Genomic DNA, 17,674 nt, shown 5'->3' with positions numbered 1-17,674 from the left:
CACAGTTATCCAGCCAGAATATACAGTTCATGCAAACGAGCCATACTTAAACACGCTTGAATCATATGACTGATGGATAGCATTAACACATGCAGTAGGTCAGGTACAAGAGTCAGTAGAATGAGCAGCTTAGTCCATTAAATCTTGAGCAAAAGCTTAGGGCATTAAATCAAGATGACAGGTCTAAAACTTTATGGAGAACAGAAAAGATGCTTGACCAAGCTCTGTTCGAGTAGTTTTCCATGTATGTACAGCTATGCCCACTAAAGGGGGAATTAAGAATCCCTCCAAATCTAGGTACTAATAATATAATACATTCTATGCTCTCTTCTCTCCGCCGTAATAAGACAGTTTAAATATAACCCCCAGAATAACCCTCTTCTGGCATCTGGCCAGCATGTCATGATAGCAACAATGCAGCTGCCCAGGGACCATCTTTGGGCGTCATCGTCATTGGCTGCGGCCGCTGCTGTCACCATGAATGAAGGGGGAATTCCCCTCATAAGGAATCACCAAATATTGTGGACAACACAAGCTCCTGCACAAACTTGCTCCTCCAAGTTCTCTCCTCCTTGTCTTTCTTGGATAGAGATGGCCCAACACTGGCAGGCAGGCAACTAAAGGTTAGGCAAATAAAGTGAAAATTTCTTTTATAAGCACACTGGGTAACAAGATGCATGGAAAAAGAGCCTTTTTTGCCAGAGTCTAAGCATGGTGATAATTCAGCAGTAGGTAATCGATGTTTGAATATTTCCTAAACTCTCACTCAGCACTAAGATGCAAAGCAGCAGTTCCCAAGTGCTCAGTGGATTGGAAGGTCAAAATGCTAAATACGCATTAAAAGATATCTAGACCTTTTGCAAAATCTTAAAGACTCAAACGCTGGGTGATGCATCTCTTGCCGGTTTCTTTTGATAACAGGAAGGAGTTTTTTTTTCACCCCTTCTAATAACGTGTTGGGCGTTGAGCATGAGAAGGGAAGGGGAAGATTAGATGCATAGGCATGTTTGGCTACAAAATAAAAGGTAGCACTCCAATACTCATACACTCCTCAACCCTCAGAAAGGTTGTGTTTGGTCCCAGGTCTCATTAGTTCAAACTTTAGGCACTTCATTACATCGGCACATTCTGGCCGAGAAAGGTCTCTGTCAGGGTTTACTCATACACTCCTCAACCCTCAGAAAGGTTAAAGGCCAAGCACTCGTTCTGCCTCAAACCCATCCGTGATTTTGTGACACATAAATAACTCATTTATATTTAATGATTATACATTTGACTTACAGAATTTGGTCGAAATCAAATGCCTATGGTTCCATCTTGATAGGGTTACTGGGTTAAAATTGAATGATCACAGAAATAGATTTAACTGAAATCTGAAAGAATGAGGACAGAAAAAGAGTAGCACAGCAGGCAGACCAGAGAAAATTACAAAGATCAAAGCAATTTAATTTAGCACTTACCTTCTTTTAAAGTGTGAATTAAAACAAATATACTTGGGACTTTATTGCAAAGGAAGGATGAGCAGATAATTTGCATGATCCCATGAAGGGCATTCGTGCTTGCATTCTGTTGTCAAATGTAGATGTTTAGGGAATAACAAAAGGCATTACCATGTTCAATTGAGTCAGAGGCAGTTAGCAGTTGGGGATTTCAGGAGTTGAGCAAGCTGTTCTAAAAGCATTAATACAGACAGAACAATCAAAACTGCCAAAGGAAGACACGAGAATGAGATAATCTAGAAGGCCTGGGATGGATGGATCCCTACGACTAATTCTAATGCCTCTACAGTGGTGAGATACGCATAGGAGTTAGGAATGTGACACCATTTTTTTCTTTTCATGGGGAAAAGAAATACATGCCAACAGGAAGATGATTTCGTATGCTGCATCATATAGATTAAGCATAGAGAACACCAGAAGGATGGAATAATTTGGATTTGGCAATCAAAAAGCTTGCTCATGCTTAAGTGCTGGTGTCCAAATAAATATGGAAAAATCCATCATACAGGAATAGAAAGATTCTAAATTATATGGCACTCTACACAGCTTTTAATACCCATTGCCCACCCTCACAGAAAAAAGCATGCTTTGTTATAAGTTTACATTGGAAGTACTGGTCCCACTGCCAAAACAAAGCTATAATACTCCTATAAACTGCAAATAATGTGCAGACTGAGCAATAGGAGGCCTAAAATTCACCTTTTTAATAGTCCTAATAAAGTCATGACCTGATAGGAAGCAAACAGAGTGCATTTTTATATTAATAAAAATTGAGAAGCTTAATTTGGAATGTAATTTAAAATGTTCCTTTTCTCTGTATTCCATTTCTTGTTTGTGTAGTAGGGGGAATGAGGGATAATTATGCCTGCTTACCTGAGGATATTAGTTTTGTTTTTCCACTATTCTCTTGGTCTCTAATTGCTTGAGCTTTCTTCTTATCAAGCCTCCTTAAATTTCACAATTATAAGGAAGATACCACAGCTAATTCCATATTCAATTCCTTTGAGGTAGGTTTCTCCAAATGAGAATAAAAACAACAAATTCACTACCAAGCTTATCAGATAAACTTTCACATTTGCTACACTCTCCAGACTCTTGACAAATTCTTTCTGCTATTTCTCTTATTATCCTATTTACCATGCATAATGCTCACCCCAGTAATTAAAGAGCCCAATTGTCACTTAGAGACACCTCACACCAGACATACCCCCTCACCTTTTTTGGGTAGAACCTTCTAATACTAACTAAACCTTCAAATCCTAGATTCTCTCAATCTGGTTCTCGTTCACCTCGAAGGTGATCGACGGTAACCAGCACTGCTCAGGGAATTGATCAAGGTGAGTCTCTTCCCTCTCTTTCTCTCGCTCTCTCACTTCTATTTCTCCCTCTCTACTTCATTTTCTTTTCTTTTTTCTGATGTTGTAAACCCCATAAGGAATGGGTTTTGGTCCAACCCTTTAAAACAGGAATTTTTTATCATGGTTATCTTTTTCTTTCTTTCCTTTTTCTCTTCTCTTTAGCTTTGGAGTGAGAGCTTAGGATGCGCTAATGAGCATCCATCGTTGTGAGTGGTGTATGTTTTCAAGACATCCAAGCTAATGATCTCCAACAAGATATTCCACCCCTTGGAAAGTAATAATGCTCTGTTTTCTTTTTTTCTCAAAAAAATATGGCTGTGATTTGGAGGGTTTCAACCTCATGCATCTTTATAGTTGCTATGTTTTATATTTTGAAAATTCTGTTTTTTATTTTTGAAAATTGTTCTCAACAGGAGTAACTACTAACTAGTCAAATAGGGTAAATTCAATAATATACACTGTAAAATAGAGAAACGAAAGTTTTGTATACTTGAATGGGATTTGAACGCAGCCACAATCAATAGAGAATGACTTCTCTATCATTTGAGATAAGACATTAATTATCATAGATAATTGCATTCTATAAGTCTAACAAAAACAATAAAATTGTGATAGATTTATAAGTATTGTATTTTAAGTAGAACTCACGCATTAATTGTTAAAGATGTATCTCTATTGTCATGTGATGTGGACAGTTTATTGAGAAAATACATGTTTTAACCTATAATTGAAATATATGAAGTTATAGATTGTTTATAAATTTTGTATAAATTCTTTATATAAATTTTGTCACCTAGGTGGCTGCCTAATCACCTAGGCCATTGGAGGGTCCATTGTCTGGGGCCACCTAGACTATTTGACAACTATGGCTAGCCGAGAGAATTGCTTCCCAATCTACTGACCTAATGGTCTCTATGAGGATGATATTCCCCATGCACCTGAATTCTAATTTGAACTTTTTCTAACTTTATAATGGTACTTTAGCAAGAACTGGAAGTTAGCCATGGAAGAAACGACCATGCTCATTAAAACATTGGAAGTAGCTGTACCTAGCCAGTGAATCACCTACCTGAAGGAAAAGTTAACAAATTAAATGCTCAATTAGTCACTAAATGACATGCAGAGATATGGGGTGGACTTTTCACTCCTTTCTGTCCTCTTACAAAATTGAATCACATATAGGTTAGTTGCTGTAGTGACTTAAGGGTGGCATGGCTACCATTCCAATGGGATATTGCATGGTGACCTGTGAAATCGAACCACGTATTAGTTGTTATGGTGACTTACGGGTAGCATGACAATCATTTCAACTGGATATTGCAAAGCAATCTACATGAAGTTTACATGGAGCAGCTATATACACCTGTTGCTCAAAAGGAATCAGCTAAAATAAGAAGAATAATGATTTTCAATTTAAAGCAGGGTTTCCAAGTTTTATTAAATCAAGTAAAAAAAAGGATGTGCTTCAGGTTAAGGAAAAGCAAGTAAAATCAGTCTATAGATGATATCATGCTCTAATATCACGATGACTTTCAGGTTAAGCAGGATCACGGCACCATCCAAGCTCAATGCGCGAAGCATAATTACAATGCTTATGTCTATATATGATCTCATGCTCACTTGCAGCAATGAAGAAGAGGTTGAATAAGCGCTCTAATACTAAGTCATTGGGACCCGTAAAATATTTGCCACCCATCAAAGTAAGCAAACCTATAACTGAAAGAAGATACATGATAAAACTTAAACTACGATGATTGGATCAAAATACAGAACTTGGAGTGCAATGGGAAGATCTGATAAACAATTTCATGGCATACCTAGTCGGAAGATTAGACATAACATTTGTTGTGAGCCAGAGTAGCCAGTTCATGCACCTCATATCAGTAATCATTAGTTCCTATACTTTAAAGGAGCTCAAACAAGGTAAATCATCTAGCTTTAACAGTCCACTGGAGGCCTTAATGCGTCATCTTTTCTTTGGTCAAATCAATATTGGTGGATAAGATCTTCAATATGACAGTCTAAAGTTCTGTACACAATACTAGACTTCCATTACAATTAAAAGAGAACTATCATGCATACATGAATCAATGCACACAGAGGCACAGAAAATGCACTAGGTAATTAGATCCAATCAAGCCAAAAAAGCTCCCTAATTGGATAAAAAATTACTATGAAACAAAAAAAGCATTTACAAACCAAAAAAATATTTTCCACATTCAGTTAATAAAAAAATCAACATAGCAAAACCAAAAAAATTACCAGAATTGACTACACTAGAATAAGAGATCTCAATTTATTTGACACAAGTGGCGGCATGCATTTCTAGAGACGAAGTTAAAAAAAAAAAAAAAAAAAAAAAAAAAAAAAAAAACAAGTAACATAACTACTAATGCCATTTGAAAATAAGACTATTTCTCCCCTTAGAAGTCCAATTTATAGTTATGAACATACTATGCCATGTCCTTATACAAACAAATGATTGATCAGGAAAGAGTAGAAAGTAATTCCAAATCATTTTTCTCACCATCTTACAGAAACACTTTTTCTTTCAGAGTAATCAAGTGGAAGTCAGTGAATCTTGAAGGATTACCACCACCTTATTGGAAATATAATGGAAATTATCATAACATTAATGAAAAAGAGAATATAATTGAGGGAAAATGCCAATGTTTCATACCTTTCTACTGCTTTCTCATCTGAAGTTTTGTCATTCAAGGATTCAGGCTTTACATCTTTTGATAAATCAGCCACTGGAAAGTTAAGAATAAATGATGACAGCAATGGATCAGGTGCAGCATTGGAGGGAGAAAATGTAAATGAAGACCCCCCAGAAAGAGATTGTAGATTCCCTTCTCGCAGATCCTTTCTCAACAAAGAAAGTGTAGAATGCGACCCTGATGAACCTTTACGGAATCTCCTCCTACACTGCATGTGAATTATTATTAAGGAATTCAAAGCCTACTGCTCAAAATCAAACATGACATTTGCGCAAAATGAACAAAGTAAAGATAGCTTGACAATTTAACAATTTGATTCGTAGAGCAGGGTTTGGTGTACAATAAACAACTATAGTGCATCTAGAGACAAAAACAAAAATATTCATTGCTACACATAAGACATATGATATCAACGACAAGAAGATAGGATATCTTAAAGAAACTCGCATGATGCACTGTTAAGTGCCCAACCATGTTCGTGCCAACCCTAGATGCACAAACAGGACATACCTGCATTAACAAACAAAAGCCAGTTCTAAGCAACAATATGTTTCAATACACATATGCAGAATTTTAAAACATAAACAGACAAATACTGCAAATGATTATTTCTGGGCCAATGATAAACGAAAAAAAAAAGGAGAAGTAAAAAAAAAAAAAAAGATTGTCTCACAATTCCCCAAAGAAAATTAAGAAAGCAGAATAAACAAAATAACCTAAAAAATGTCATATTCACATCAAACGGGCAATCACCTTAAACCAAAAACAAAAACTTTAAAACACCACTAGATCATATAAAAAAGTTCCACAGTTTTACTTGCATTTCTAGATTGCAAGATACATTAAAATTTGATGTGATTCTGTACCTGAAAATTTAAAAATCAAAGTGCATATGTATTAAATCAAGTATCTATGACCTTTCATGTGCAACCACTAATATCTGATTTGAAGCATGCCAAAGAAGGTGATAAAGGCTTTATGGCTTAATTTTTTTTTTTGCTCAAGTCATTCAATAAGATCAAATGGAATTTCACTTGCTTAAACTAATAGAACTGCGCTCTTTTTTCACATAGTAAACAACATATAGAGTTTAGATATCCCATGCTCTCAGACATATAATTCCAGGTTGTCCAGATTTAATGCCAAGCACCTACCTCAATCAACTCAAAAAATGCTTAACAGGAGCAGCAAAAAATCATCAAATAATTTTGGCAACACCAACACATACTTTACTGCATTAGTATTGAAAACTGGCATGAAGTACATCCTACACGCATCCAAAAGCACTGTGTTCCATAAATCATCAGTCAAAATAGAGGCCGTTCTTCATTTCTCCACATTCTTTACTTCCTATTATATCTCTTTATCACAGTCATCCATGTTTTCATGTGCCTGGCACATGATGGATATGGATGAATGTCCCTTTTGGATATACAACAGATGTCCGGTGGGGGTGTTTTATATATCAGCAAGATCTAAAAGCAAAGAGGTAAATCTAAAGGTAAACAAAGAAAAATATCTTAGTGACTAAAGCAAAGGAAAGTTAGTTTTTATAGATTCCAGAAAAAATCATGTATCAGTCTTTTATCCAACAAAATTCTTTAATTTATAGCAGCAATCTATAAAGTTCAATTAGTAGCATTCTAATTTGCAGTCTAAAATTGTCCCACCCTGCCCATCCAGCAAGCTCTAAAAGCAGCATGGACATCCTAGACCATTACTAACAACATTCCAACGATATCCGCTTGTCTGTACAACTTCAAGCCAACTGTCAAAGAGGTGGAAAAAGATGACAGGATCTACCATATATGCATACTAAATTTCTAACTACGCAAGCAAACAAGAACCAATTGATGTGATTTTATACAAGACTAGACCTTGAATTCATATCCTACCATAGAACTTATGCAAACGAACAAAAAAAACTGAATCTCATTAATTCTAAAATGAGAAAGACCAAAATCATTATAAGATGGTATCATAACAAAGGGGAGCTCAGAATCCACTCATAGTGGCCGCATAAAGAATTGCTTTCACTGAACAGTGAATTGGACTTCAGCATACAACGCACTCACACAGGAAATCTTAAATAATCAATTTATCAGATATGAGTGACAAGAAGAAAATTAAAATCATTCAGAACAAAGCAATAAGTTATAAGACAAGTTTTAGCATCACTGGTTATTGAGTGGAGAAAAACACCAAAAATCCAACTATTAAATAAATGCAAACAAGAGCTTCAGAATCAGACAAGAAGGAAAACCTTTAAGAAAAAGGGGTTTTTAAGCGTATACCCTCCTAAATATGCAAAATTTCATGAATACCGCCATAAAGTTGCTATTTGCATGTATACCTTATAAATATTTATTTTTGCTTGTCACAATTACAGTCATTTTAATTTTAAACCGCTTATTTCTTAAGTACGTTGGATGGTATAGATACATATGCAAAAAAGCAAGAAAGAAAGGGTATACATAAAAAACAAATGTTTTATGAGGCTATATACAAAAATAGCAACTTTGCAGAAATATCCATATAAATTGGCATATTTAGCAGGCTATACACTCAAAGACCCAAAAAAAATAGCAGGCTTACTAAATATCACTTCCAGACGCTTAAAACCCCAAAAAAATTTAGCAGGCTTACTAAATATCACTTCCAGACGCTTAAGAATCCACTTTTTTCCATGTTACCGTTCATCCCATCAAGAAGATGTTTCATAATCCAACTTTTCCAGAAAAACGCAACAAAGATCCCAACTTTTATCAATTATTTACACTAAAATCCCCCAATAAACTTTGTATTCCCTTAATACATGAAAACCCAAGCAGTTCTGGTGCATCTTGAATTCTCAAAAGGGCCAGTAAGGGCCAGAAACGAAACGATACCCCATTTTTGGCCTCAACCGGGTGCTCTTCGTCGATATGGCAGCAGAGCCCCACGATATCAAAATCCTCGGAGCAGAACGGACACCGGAACTCTGCGCTCGAATCCTCAGCCCCTCCATCGATCTCCTCATACCCAAGGCACAAATCTACAAACCAAAACACCCAATGAAACCCCACTCGGAACAAAAAAGAACTCCGAACCTAGACAATCGACAAAGAGATACTCAATCCTCACCGAATCGGGATTGGAGGACGGACTGGTGGCGCTTCGAGGCGGCCGAGAAGCGGCTCCAGCAATCAGCCTCCATGGCTTCCTCCTCCCTCCGGTGTTCCCCCAATCCAGGCTTCTAGTCCCCCGGAGAGCAAGCAAAAGCCACGGAAACCAAGCAAGACAACACTGATCCCTCCTACCCTCATATAAAATTTGCAAGGGCGATATATAAGAGAGAGAGCTCCGAGCTCATTTGGGGAAAAGGCGGCGAAAGAGCTCAGCAATTGCTTCCTGGGAGAGCAAGAAGAGAAGAAGACGAGAAAGAGACAGGCAGAGACCACCGACCCAGGAATGTTAGAGCTTTTTGGAATTATATAATTAGTCCCGATCGTTCTCCGCAAGAGGGAATGCCGCCCGACGTGTACACGTGGCGAGATTCAAATCGTGGCGAGGAATGCTCGCGGCTGCGGGAAACGGGCCGTTAGTATAGTACGCATAAAGTTGGTCGAGATGTTGTTATGCGGGGATCGAGATCGGACCGAGATGCGTCTACTGATTGGTTTAGATCAAATCAGACGGCAGAGATTATTGTCGCATAGAGATTATCTAGGATAACCGGTTTGCGAGATATCTACAGCTTTGATACGAACCTGAAAGGGAACCGCGAGGAAAACTCCAGGGAAACTGACGAGTTTCTAAAAAGATTGCGGCCTACTTAGTGATGTTTGTCGTTGTTGTTTTATTTATTTATTTGCTAATGCAAGTTGTTCGATACAACAAGAGTACGACTAAAAAAATAAAAAGTTATAGAATATCCAAAGTAGCTCTCCCTTCCCTTCCGGGCCCACATAGTGCCTCTAAAATGACTAGTTGAATAACCAGCCATCCAATCTGCAGCTCCATTAAATTCTTCCTTATGTTTGATCCGAAAAGCACTAATATTTGTTGTCTGAATATGGGCAAACATAAGAAAAATGGAATAGCTTCTCTGCATTGGAATGCTCCTCAGCAAGTGTAGATATCTTATGGTACAATAAATATTTTATGTGAAACTCTTCTAACTTTAGGCTCCCACAATTTTTTTTATTGATTAAAAAAATTATTAAGTAGACCAGATTTATCGTATCAATGAATGATAAAATGATTTTATTTTTCCTTCTAAAAAGAAAAGGAGAGAACATGAAATGATTTCATCCATCTATGGTGGACCTGGATGGTTGCTATTTTTTGTTCCCGAGGGCATGCATGGAGATGTATATGGGAACGAAGGATCTACCGTCAATGTTGACGAGATGACTTCACAGGAAAATCCCTGGCCGTAGATCAAATATCGCAGAGTATGTTATCTTTTATAATTCGGGGAACAAATGTGCGCCACGTGGACGGGTTCAGTGACTTCCAACACCGCAAGCTTGTGGCGCAAGTTATACGCGAGCTTTTTTTTCTTTTTTTCGCTACGATGAGGGAAGGATTGGGTACGAGCATACCCACAGAAGACAGCTGATTCAACCTATAGAAATACAATGAAGTCCGGTGGGTCCGACTTGCATTGGCCATGTGTCAGATGACGATTTGCTGAGTAGGCCGTTGTATATTATTCAGTTGGTAGCGTGTCTTGCAACCGTCGTATATTATTGCGCGTGGTGTCGGAGGCGACGTGAAAAAGGTTAAGCAGGTGAACGCATGTGCCCGGATCCTCACAGAGGACATAATTGTACCAATTATGAGTAAACCCATAAAAGCACCCTCAAATGATCGCCGGGCCACCAGGGAACCGCCTGCTCTGTGTCTGTTTTCTTTTTGTTTGTTTTTTTTTGTGTGTGTGGTTAGGGCTCCGTGCAAATTAATTGAAAAACCTGCTTTTCATCATATAAGATGATGATGAGTGAGAACCGGTGGTTCAAGAATTTCTCTACGCGTTCGCGTGGTTATTCATCATATAAAATGAATAGGTCACCCGTTATTGCCTGCTTTCGTAGCTCAGTTGGTTAGAGCACCCGTTTAGTAAGCGGGAGGTCTTGAGTTCGACTCTCAACGAAAGCATATTTTTTGTATAGACTGTATCTTTCTTTTTTTTTTACTTTTAATGTATACTGGCAATCAGTTGCTTTTGTTTGTATCTGATGTAAAATTTGATTTAATTTTGGATGGAGCAATGCAAAATCTTGTGTGTTATGTTTTTGTAATCTATCATTTAATTTATTTAGAGATAATCATACAAAAGAAGAAGAAAAAAAACCAGATTGCTTCTAATTTGTAAATCCTTTTACTCCAATAGAGCTTTTTTCCGCTATTTTTGTATCCTTGAGATTTAACCCAAGCATATAAAATTCATTAGGTAGGTATTCTATTTTAATATGGTTTGCTGCTACCTGATCATTGTGGCTGCTAATGGTTCACTAAGTCATACTTGATTGACGAACTCAAGATGAATTTTTAGCAAAAGACAATGAAACCTTGGCTGACTAGATTTATTATCCTTGGTTGATTAGATTCTTTATTATTTCTTTATTTTTGAGAAAAACATTTTCCTATTGATCCATACTTAATTTCTTTTAAAAAATGAAAATAAACAAGGGAAAATGGCGGGGCATTTCTATTTATATTTATGCTTTTCGGTTGGTTGTCCATGTGTGTGAGAGAGAAAAGTATATTCTATAGATTTTGGGTTAAATTTTATGTACGAACTCATTTTGTACAAACTTTTGCCTTCAAATTCTATGATGCATAATGGTTTCAATACCAAACTATTATAAAACAAAAGTTAAAATTAGAATTTTCATAAACAAATGCACCTTTTTGAAGACTTTTCTGTGTTCTATGGCAATTTGATTGTTTAGGGATTGCTCGGGGAAAAAAAAAAAAGTAATAGCCAGCACTCTTAATTATGTCAGGAGCCCAAAAAACACTATCCAAGAGTGCAAGAAAAGTTAATTTGAGATCAAAAATAATTCCTTGAAATAACATTTAGTGTATTCACATCTTACTTTGCTTGGTGAGATTTAACTGCTATAGGGATCTTGTACTGCTAATGATATACCGTCATCCATGCTGAAACAAGCTGTGATCCTACAATAAAAATAGAATGGGAATTACCAAATATCATTGCTTCCAATCTTGACTTTGTTGCATATCCTTGACTAAGTTTGCTGATCTAACCAGCAGCATTTGCTTCATAGTGAACATAGTAACCGATACTAGCACATATTAGAACTGGTAGCGAGCAAAGGTTTTGCACTTATACTTTAGCAGCTTACATTCCATTATTGTTAGGAATTCAATCTAATCTTGGATAATTGAGAGAAGTTGGTTAGTTTTGAATAACGTATTATGAAATGTAATTACCAAAAATAGGAACTTTAACTAGTTAATTCTTTACTTGGTTTCAAACTTTCTCTAGGTGACATGTATTTTAACTTGTAAAGGCCATGCCGAGGGTTTCGAACCGATATCACATCTTTAGCCATTAACAATTCTATTGATCCAACTTGATAATTCTCCTTGTAGAAAGTGTTTTCTTACTAAAGATGAGTAAGCATGAACCAAGCTTTTCTCTCTTTTTTGGGTGTATTTTTCTAGATCTTGGATCCATCCAACCAACCCCAGTCCCTCACAGCCAAGATTCAAAATTCTAGAAAATCAGAACATTTTAATGAATTGTTGAAAGTCTTCTACAACTTGTTCTGTTGTGTAAGACACACATGCAGCACAAATCCAAGCCATCATGGTGGCTCCTTGCTGTCCTCGTCTCCAAATTTAAAACTTCAACAAATGCATGCGACCGTTGACAGCATTCTATATCCGTTGGATTCCCATCCGACGGACCGCCCGGAGTAGTCGACCGTTGGGTTTCGAAATTCTCGTCGGTGCCTTTCCGCTGCCGCAAGGTCATATCTGACCGTTGGGAGAGCACAATTTGAATCCCATCTTGGCCCCAAACGGTTACCAAATTTCAAAAAGCTTCTCAGAATCTCCAGCCTCTCTCCTCTCATCCCTGAGGTTTTCTTGGCATCTGGGTCCCGTTCCATTTGCTCAAATACCTCCTCTGCTCTTCCGATTGTTCAGAAACTTCCTTGGATTTCGGTCTTTCCTTGTGTTCTTTGTCCCATCCACGATTTGTTGTCTTGCTTGATTTCTGGGGAGCACGCGGAAGGAGGACAGAGGTTGCCAAAAGAAATGGCTCGAAGGGCTTCATCTCCCGCTTCTCCTGTGACCATAATGGTCTCTTCTGAAGGAAAGGGAGCAGGAGACGGGGCTCTCCGGAGGAGCATCGGCTTGACAAGCCCGGCCCCACGCCATTCCCTGTCCAACAACCCAAATTCTCCAGCCGCTGCAAGGCCAAGCAGCCAGGTATCGAGTGCCGGTGGTGCGAGGTACTGCTTCGCATCCAAGGATGAGATCGAAGAAGTGAGCTCTGAATTCGTCCGGTACACCGTTCACATACCCCCAACCCCCGACCACCCGCCAACGGAGTCTCAACCTGAAAGGAGTTATATCTCCGGCACCATCTTTACCGGTGGTTTCAACTGCGTGACCCGCGGTCATGTCATGGAGTGCTCCGCCGATAGCCCTCCGACGGCGAAGTCCGCAGGAATGCTGTGCAAGATGAAGGGCTGCGACGGAGCTGCATTTCTGCATGGCTCGAAGCTGCCATGCGAGTGCGGCTTTGTGATCTGCAAGGACTGCTATTTGGAGTGCATTGGGAGTGGAGAGCAGTGTCCAGGGTGCAAGGAGCCCTACAGAAGCATGACCGATGAGGACTCGGGGTCAGAGGCCGAGGAGCAAGCCCTTCCGCTGACATCGATGGCAGATTTCAGAGGCGGAAGAAGGCTTTCGATGATAAAATCGACCAAAGCCCCAAACCAGCCTGCTGACTTTGATCATAACCGCTGGCTCTTTGAGACAAAAGGGACCTATGGGTATGGGAATGCTGTCTGGCCCAAGGATGGGCATGGCGGTGGAGCAGGATTTAAGGGGTTCGAAGAGCCACCCAGTTTCGGGGTAAGAAGTCGGAGGCCATTGACGAGGAAGGTTGGGGTATCTCAAGCGATTCTCAGCCCATACAGGTAAAAATATTAGTTTTGAAGTAGATGGGATAAGAATTGTTACTTGAACTGAATATTTTGTCTTCCTTTAATGCATTATTTCATGTCATTTGTGGTTTATTCTAATTAGGCAGTGCAAATCATTCTTTTTGTAAAGAAACTATTGAAATCTGGTTCCTAGTTTTGATATGGTTACACTTGGTGAAAATTTAAAGGATTAACTATAACTTGACATCCAATATAGCCTAGATGCAACAGTTAGTGCTTAAGAAAATACAGCATCAACTTAAAGAGAACAGAAGAGGGAGAATAACAGGGCTAATATTTTTATACTCCACCTAACCTTACAATAGATTAACCTGGGAGGCACTCATTGTCAATCAAACTTCTGAGGAGGGCCCGGATCTACAAATAAACCTGAAGAATCTTTTATAGCTTTTGCTTCAGTGCATTTGAGCTCATTTATGAGCTCTTTATCGTGATTTTCAGAAGCAAAGGCCACTCAATTTTCTCTTGTTTTCATCAGAAAGCCATTCTTTAATCCTCAAATCATCCAAGAGCAAGCATTACTTACTCTATAAACTATGATACGGAAGAAGGGACAAATGGCAACAACATTTAGGCCACTTTTGGGGGGAGGAAACATATTGTAGTCTTAATATTTGTAAGCTGATTCCCATTTCTTCAGTCATAATATAGTAGAATTTTCTACTGTATTCGAGTGTCTGAATACAAGAAAGATCTCTTCGATACAAATTTATTTGTTTTGAAAGATGCGTGAATCTTTTTAGCACTGTCAACTTTCACAGGTTGCTGATGGTAATTCGCCTTGTCGCCCTTGGCTTCTTTCTCGCTTGGAGAGTTCGACATCCTAACCATGACGCAATGTGGCTCTGGGGAATGTCCGTAGCCTGCGAGCTTTGGTTTGCATTCTCATGGCTTCTTGACCAACTCCCCAAGCTCTGCCCTGTTAACAGAGCAACAGACCTCTCGGTTTTGAAAGAGCGCTTCGAGTCACCGAGCGCTCGCAACCCCAAAGGGCGATCCGATCTACCAGGTATTGACGTAATTGTCTCCACGGCAGACCCGGAAAAAGAACCTCCTCTTGTCACCGCGAACACCATCCTCTCCATCCTTGCAGTCGATTACCCTGTCGAGAAGCTAGCTTGCTACCTATCTGATGATGGAGGATCCCTTCTAACCTTCGAGGCTCTAGCTGAGACCGCAAGCTTTGCAAGGATTTGGGTCCCCTTCTGCAGAAAACATGACATAGAGCCAAGAAATCCTGAGGCCTATTTCAGTCAGAAGCGCGACCCTCTCAAGAACAAAGTCCGGCTAGATTTTGTCAGAGAGAGGAGGAAGGTTAAAAGAGAGTATGACGAGTTCAAGGTGAGGATAAATTCTCTGCCTGAATCCATCAGGCGGAGATCCGATGCATACAACGCCCACGAGGAGCTGCGAGCGAAAAAGAAGCAGGAGGAAATGGGAGGCAACCTTTCTGAACCCATTAAAGTTGTGAAAGCTACTTGGATGTCCGATGGCTCGCATTGGCCCGGGACTTGGTTCTCGCCTGAAACTGATCATTCTAGAGGTGATCATGCTGGTATAATTCAGGTATCAACTCTCTTCTGATGCTTTACCTTTAATTGAGTAAAATTCAGGTACCATCATAAGATATAATTCAGTGAAAGTTACCTTATGTTATCTTTTTTAACAGGCAATGCTTGCTCCTCCAAACTCGGAACCAGTAATGGGCACTGAGGCAAACGAGCGTAATCTCATCGATACTGCCGGTGTCGACATTAGGCTGCCAATGCTAGTCTATGTCTCTCGTGAGAAAAGGCCAGGCTATGATCACAACAAAAAGGCTGGTGCTATGAATGCTCTTGTTAGAACCAGTGCTATAATGTCAAATGGCCCCTTCATTCTGAATCTAGATTGCGATCACTACATCTACAACTCCATGGCTCTCAGAGAAGGGATGTGCTTCATGCTTGATAGAGGCGGCGACAGGATATGTTACGTTCAATTCCCTCAGAGGTTTGAAGGGATTGATCCAAGTGACAGGTATGCAAACCACAACTTGGTGTTCTTCGATGTCAGCATGAGGGCCATGGATGGACTGCAGGGTCCGATGTACGTCGGAACTGGCTGCATCTTTCGGAGAACTGCTCTTTATGGATTTAGTCCTCCTCGTGCCACCGAACACCATGGATGGTTTGGAAGGAAGAAGATTAAGCTTTTTCTAAGGAAACCGACAATGGGGAAGAAGAGCGATCGGGATAACGAAATCATGCTGCCACCTATAGGGGATGAAGAGAATGAAGAAGGGGACATGGAATCATCATCGCTCCTACCTAAGAGGTTTGGGAGCTCGGCTACTTTAGTAGCTTCCATCCCAGTTGCAGAGTACCAAGGAAGACTACTTCAAGACCTGCCCGGTGTCCGGCAGGGCCGCCCTGCAGGCTCTCTTGCGGTCCCTCGAGAGCCACTGGATGCTGCAACCGTGGCCGAGGCAATCAACGTCGTATCCTGCTACTACGAGGACAAAACTGAATGGGGTCAGCGAGTGGGGTGGATCTATGGCTCTGTGACTGAAGATGTCGTGACTGGTTATCGGATGCACAACAGAGGCTGGCGGTCGGTCTACTGCGTCACCAAGCGAGATGCCTTCAGAGGGACGGCCCCCATCAATCTGACAGACCGCCTGCACCAAGTCCTCCGGTGGGCGACGGGTTCCGTCGAGATCTTCTTCTCAAGAAACAATGCGCTCTTTGCCACAAGGAGGATGAAGCTCTTGCAGAGGGTGGCCTATTTCAACGTGGGAATGTATCCCTTCACGTCGATCTTTCTACTGGTATACTGCATCCTGCCAGCCGTTTCTCTCTTCTCAGGGCAATTCATAGTTCAATCTCTAAGCATAACTTTCCTGATATTCCTACTGGCCATCACTATAACACTCTGCCTGCTTGCATTGCTCGAGATAAAATGGTCTGGGATAACGTTGCATGAGTGGTGGAGGAATGAGCAGTTCTGGTTGATTGGAGGGACCAGCGCTCACCCAGCAGCGGTGCTGCAAGGGCTGCTGAAGGTTATTGCCGGCGTCGATATCTCTTTCACTCTAACATCGAAGCCTGCAGCGGCCGATGACAACGACGATGCGTATGCCGAGCTCTACGAGGTCAGGTGGAGCTTCCTGATGGTGCCCCCAATCACAATTATGATGATCAACATGATAGCTATCGCAGTAGGGGTGTCAAGGACGATGTACAGTGAATTCCCTCAATGGAGCAAGCTCCTTGGAGGGGTGTTCTTCAGCTTCTGGGTGCTGTGCCATCTCTACCCATTCGCTAAGGGGTTGATGGGAAGGAGGGGAAAGGTGCCAACAATTGTGTTCATGTGGTCAGGCCTGCTTTCGATCGTCATCTCTTTGCTCTGGGTGTACATTAGCCCTCCTAAAGGAAGTAGGAAGGACTTCATCATGAACTTCCAGTTCCCATGAGGACGAGAACAGAAGTTTACAGACGTACATGATGATCTGGTATTCTGGTTCATGTAATGTTGTCGTTCATACTTCTTTCTTTGTCCTGTTAGTTTCCATCAAAGTTTCTTCTTTTTTTGTTTGGAATGTATTAAATTTCTTCGCCCTCTATGATGGAGGAATCTTTAATTTTCTCGAAAATGAAACTTCGCAGTGTCCATTTTCTTTGTGTTCGATTAATTCATCTTCTTTGAGAGCGTCATGATCTTTCCAAGTGCGAATCTACAGCGGCGTTTTACTGTAATGGCTCAAGCGCATATTTGTATAATTCCAGGTTGTATGAAGTAAATCTCAGATGAAAATGAGATTACAATTAAAATCTCTTTTTATAAGGTAGTCATCATATATAAAATATATAAGAGATTACAACTAAAATGATACTAGGATAGAAAGAAATAATAAATAAATTTCT

The 17,674-nt window shown here is 39.9% G+C and overlaps 2 protein-coding genes and 1 non-coding gene across 5 annotated transcripts; 2 read left to right on the top strand and 1 right to left on the bottom strand.

Moving 5' to 3' along the window:
- Positions 1 to 46: 46 nt before the first annotated feature.
- Positions 47 to 9,019, bottom strand: LOC103712615 (protein DEHYDRATION-INDUCED 19 homolog 2-like). Of its 3 annotated transcripts, XR_003386686.2 has the most exons (6): positions 8,701 to 9,019; positions 8,466 to 8,611; positions 6,010 to 6,087; positions 5,538 to 5,791; positions 3,927 to 4,103; positions 47 to 602 (listed from the first exon to the last, which is right to left on the bottom strand). XR_003386686.2 is itself a non-coding variant. In XM_008799180.3 (5 exons), exons 1-5 carry the CDS (start codon positions 8,771 to 8,773, stop codon positions 500 to 502), a joined length of 654 nt encoding a protein of 217 aa, XP_008797402.2. In that variant the 5' UTR covers positions 8,774 to 9,019; the 3' UTR covers positions 47 to 499. The 3 variants fall into 3 exon arrangements, 2 of the variants coding, with proteins under 2 accessions (XP_008797402.2, XP_008797403.2); XM_008799180.3 differs by lacking the exon at positions 3,927 to 4,103; XM_008799181.3 differs by lacking the exons at positions 3,927 to 4,103; positions 6,010 to 6,087 and having other exon boundaries at positions 113 to 602; positions 5,538 to 5,785.
- Positions 9,020 to 10,645: 1,626 nt separating this feature from the next.
- On the top strand, positions 10,646 to 10,719 carry TRNAT-AGU. The gene has a single exon. It is a non-coding gene; the product is annotated as a tRNA-Thr (tRNA).
- A 1,898-nt stretch (positions 10,720 to 12,617) lies between these two features.
- On the top strand, positions 12,618 to 17,442 carry LOC103712614 (cellulose synthase-like protein D5). The gene is made up of 3 exons (XM_008799179.4): positions 12,618 to 13,742; positions 14,531 to 15,335; positions 15,439 to 17,442. The coding sequence occupies exons 1-3, from the start codon at positions 12,853 to 12,855 to the stop codon at positions 17,221 to 17,223; spliced, it is 3,480 nt and encodes a 1,159-aa protein (XP_008797401.2). The 5' UTR covers positions 12,618 to 12,852; the 3' UTR covers positions 17,224 to 17,442.
- The last annotated feature ends 232 nt before the right edge of the window (positions 17,443 to 17,674 follow it).

Source organism: Phoenix dactylifera, unplaced genomic scaffold (genome assembly GCF_009389715.1).
Source record: "Phoenix dactylifera cultivar Barhee BC4 unplaced genomic scaffold, palm_55x_up_171113_PBpolish2nd_filt_p 000077F, whole genome shotgun sequence".
Classification (NCBI taxonomy): Eukaryota; Viridiplantae; Streptophyta; class Magnoliopsida; order Arecales; family Arecaceae; genus Phoenix; species Phoenix dactylifera.
Note: the sequence above shows the minus strand (reverse complement) of the source record. Positions and strands in the feature narration are given on the sequence as shown.

Bases quoted from the DNA above. Each gene is read 5' to 3' on its own strand.
- LOC103712614 (XM_008799179.4), top strand. From the start codon at position 12,853: ATGGCTCGAAGGGCTTCATCTCCCGCTTCTCCTGTGACCATAATGGTC. The intron at 13,743-14,530 runs GTAAAAATATTA...CAACTTTCACAG, and splicing joins GCGATTCTCAGCCCATACAG to GTTGCTGATGGTAATTCGCC. The intron at 15,336-15,438 runs GTATCAACTCTC...CTTTTTTAACAG, and splicing joins ATCATGCTGGTATAATTCAG to GCAATGCTTGCTCCTCCAAA.
- LOC103712615 (XM_008799180.3), bottom strand. From the start codon at position 8,773: ATGGAGGCTGATTGCTGGAGCCGCTTCTCGGCCGCCTCGAAGCGCCAC. The intron at 6,088-8,465 runs GTATCGTTTCGT...TTGTTAATGCAG, and splicing joins CGGTTGAGGCCAAAAATGGG to GTATGTCCTGTTTGTGCATC. The intron at 5,792-6,009 runs ATATCCTATCTT...ATAATAATTCAC, and splicing joins ATCATGCGAGTTTCTTTAAG to ATGCAGTGTAGGAGGAGATT.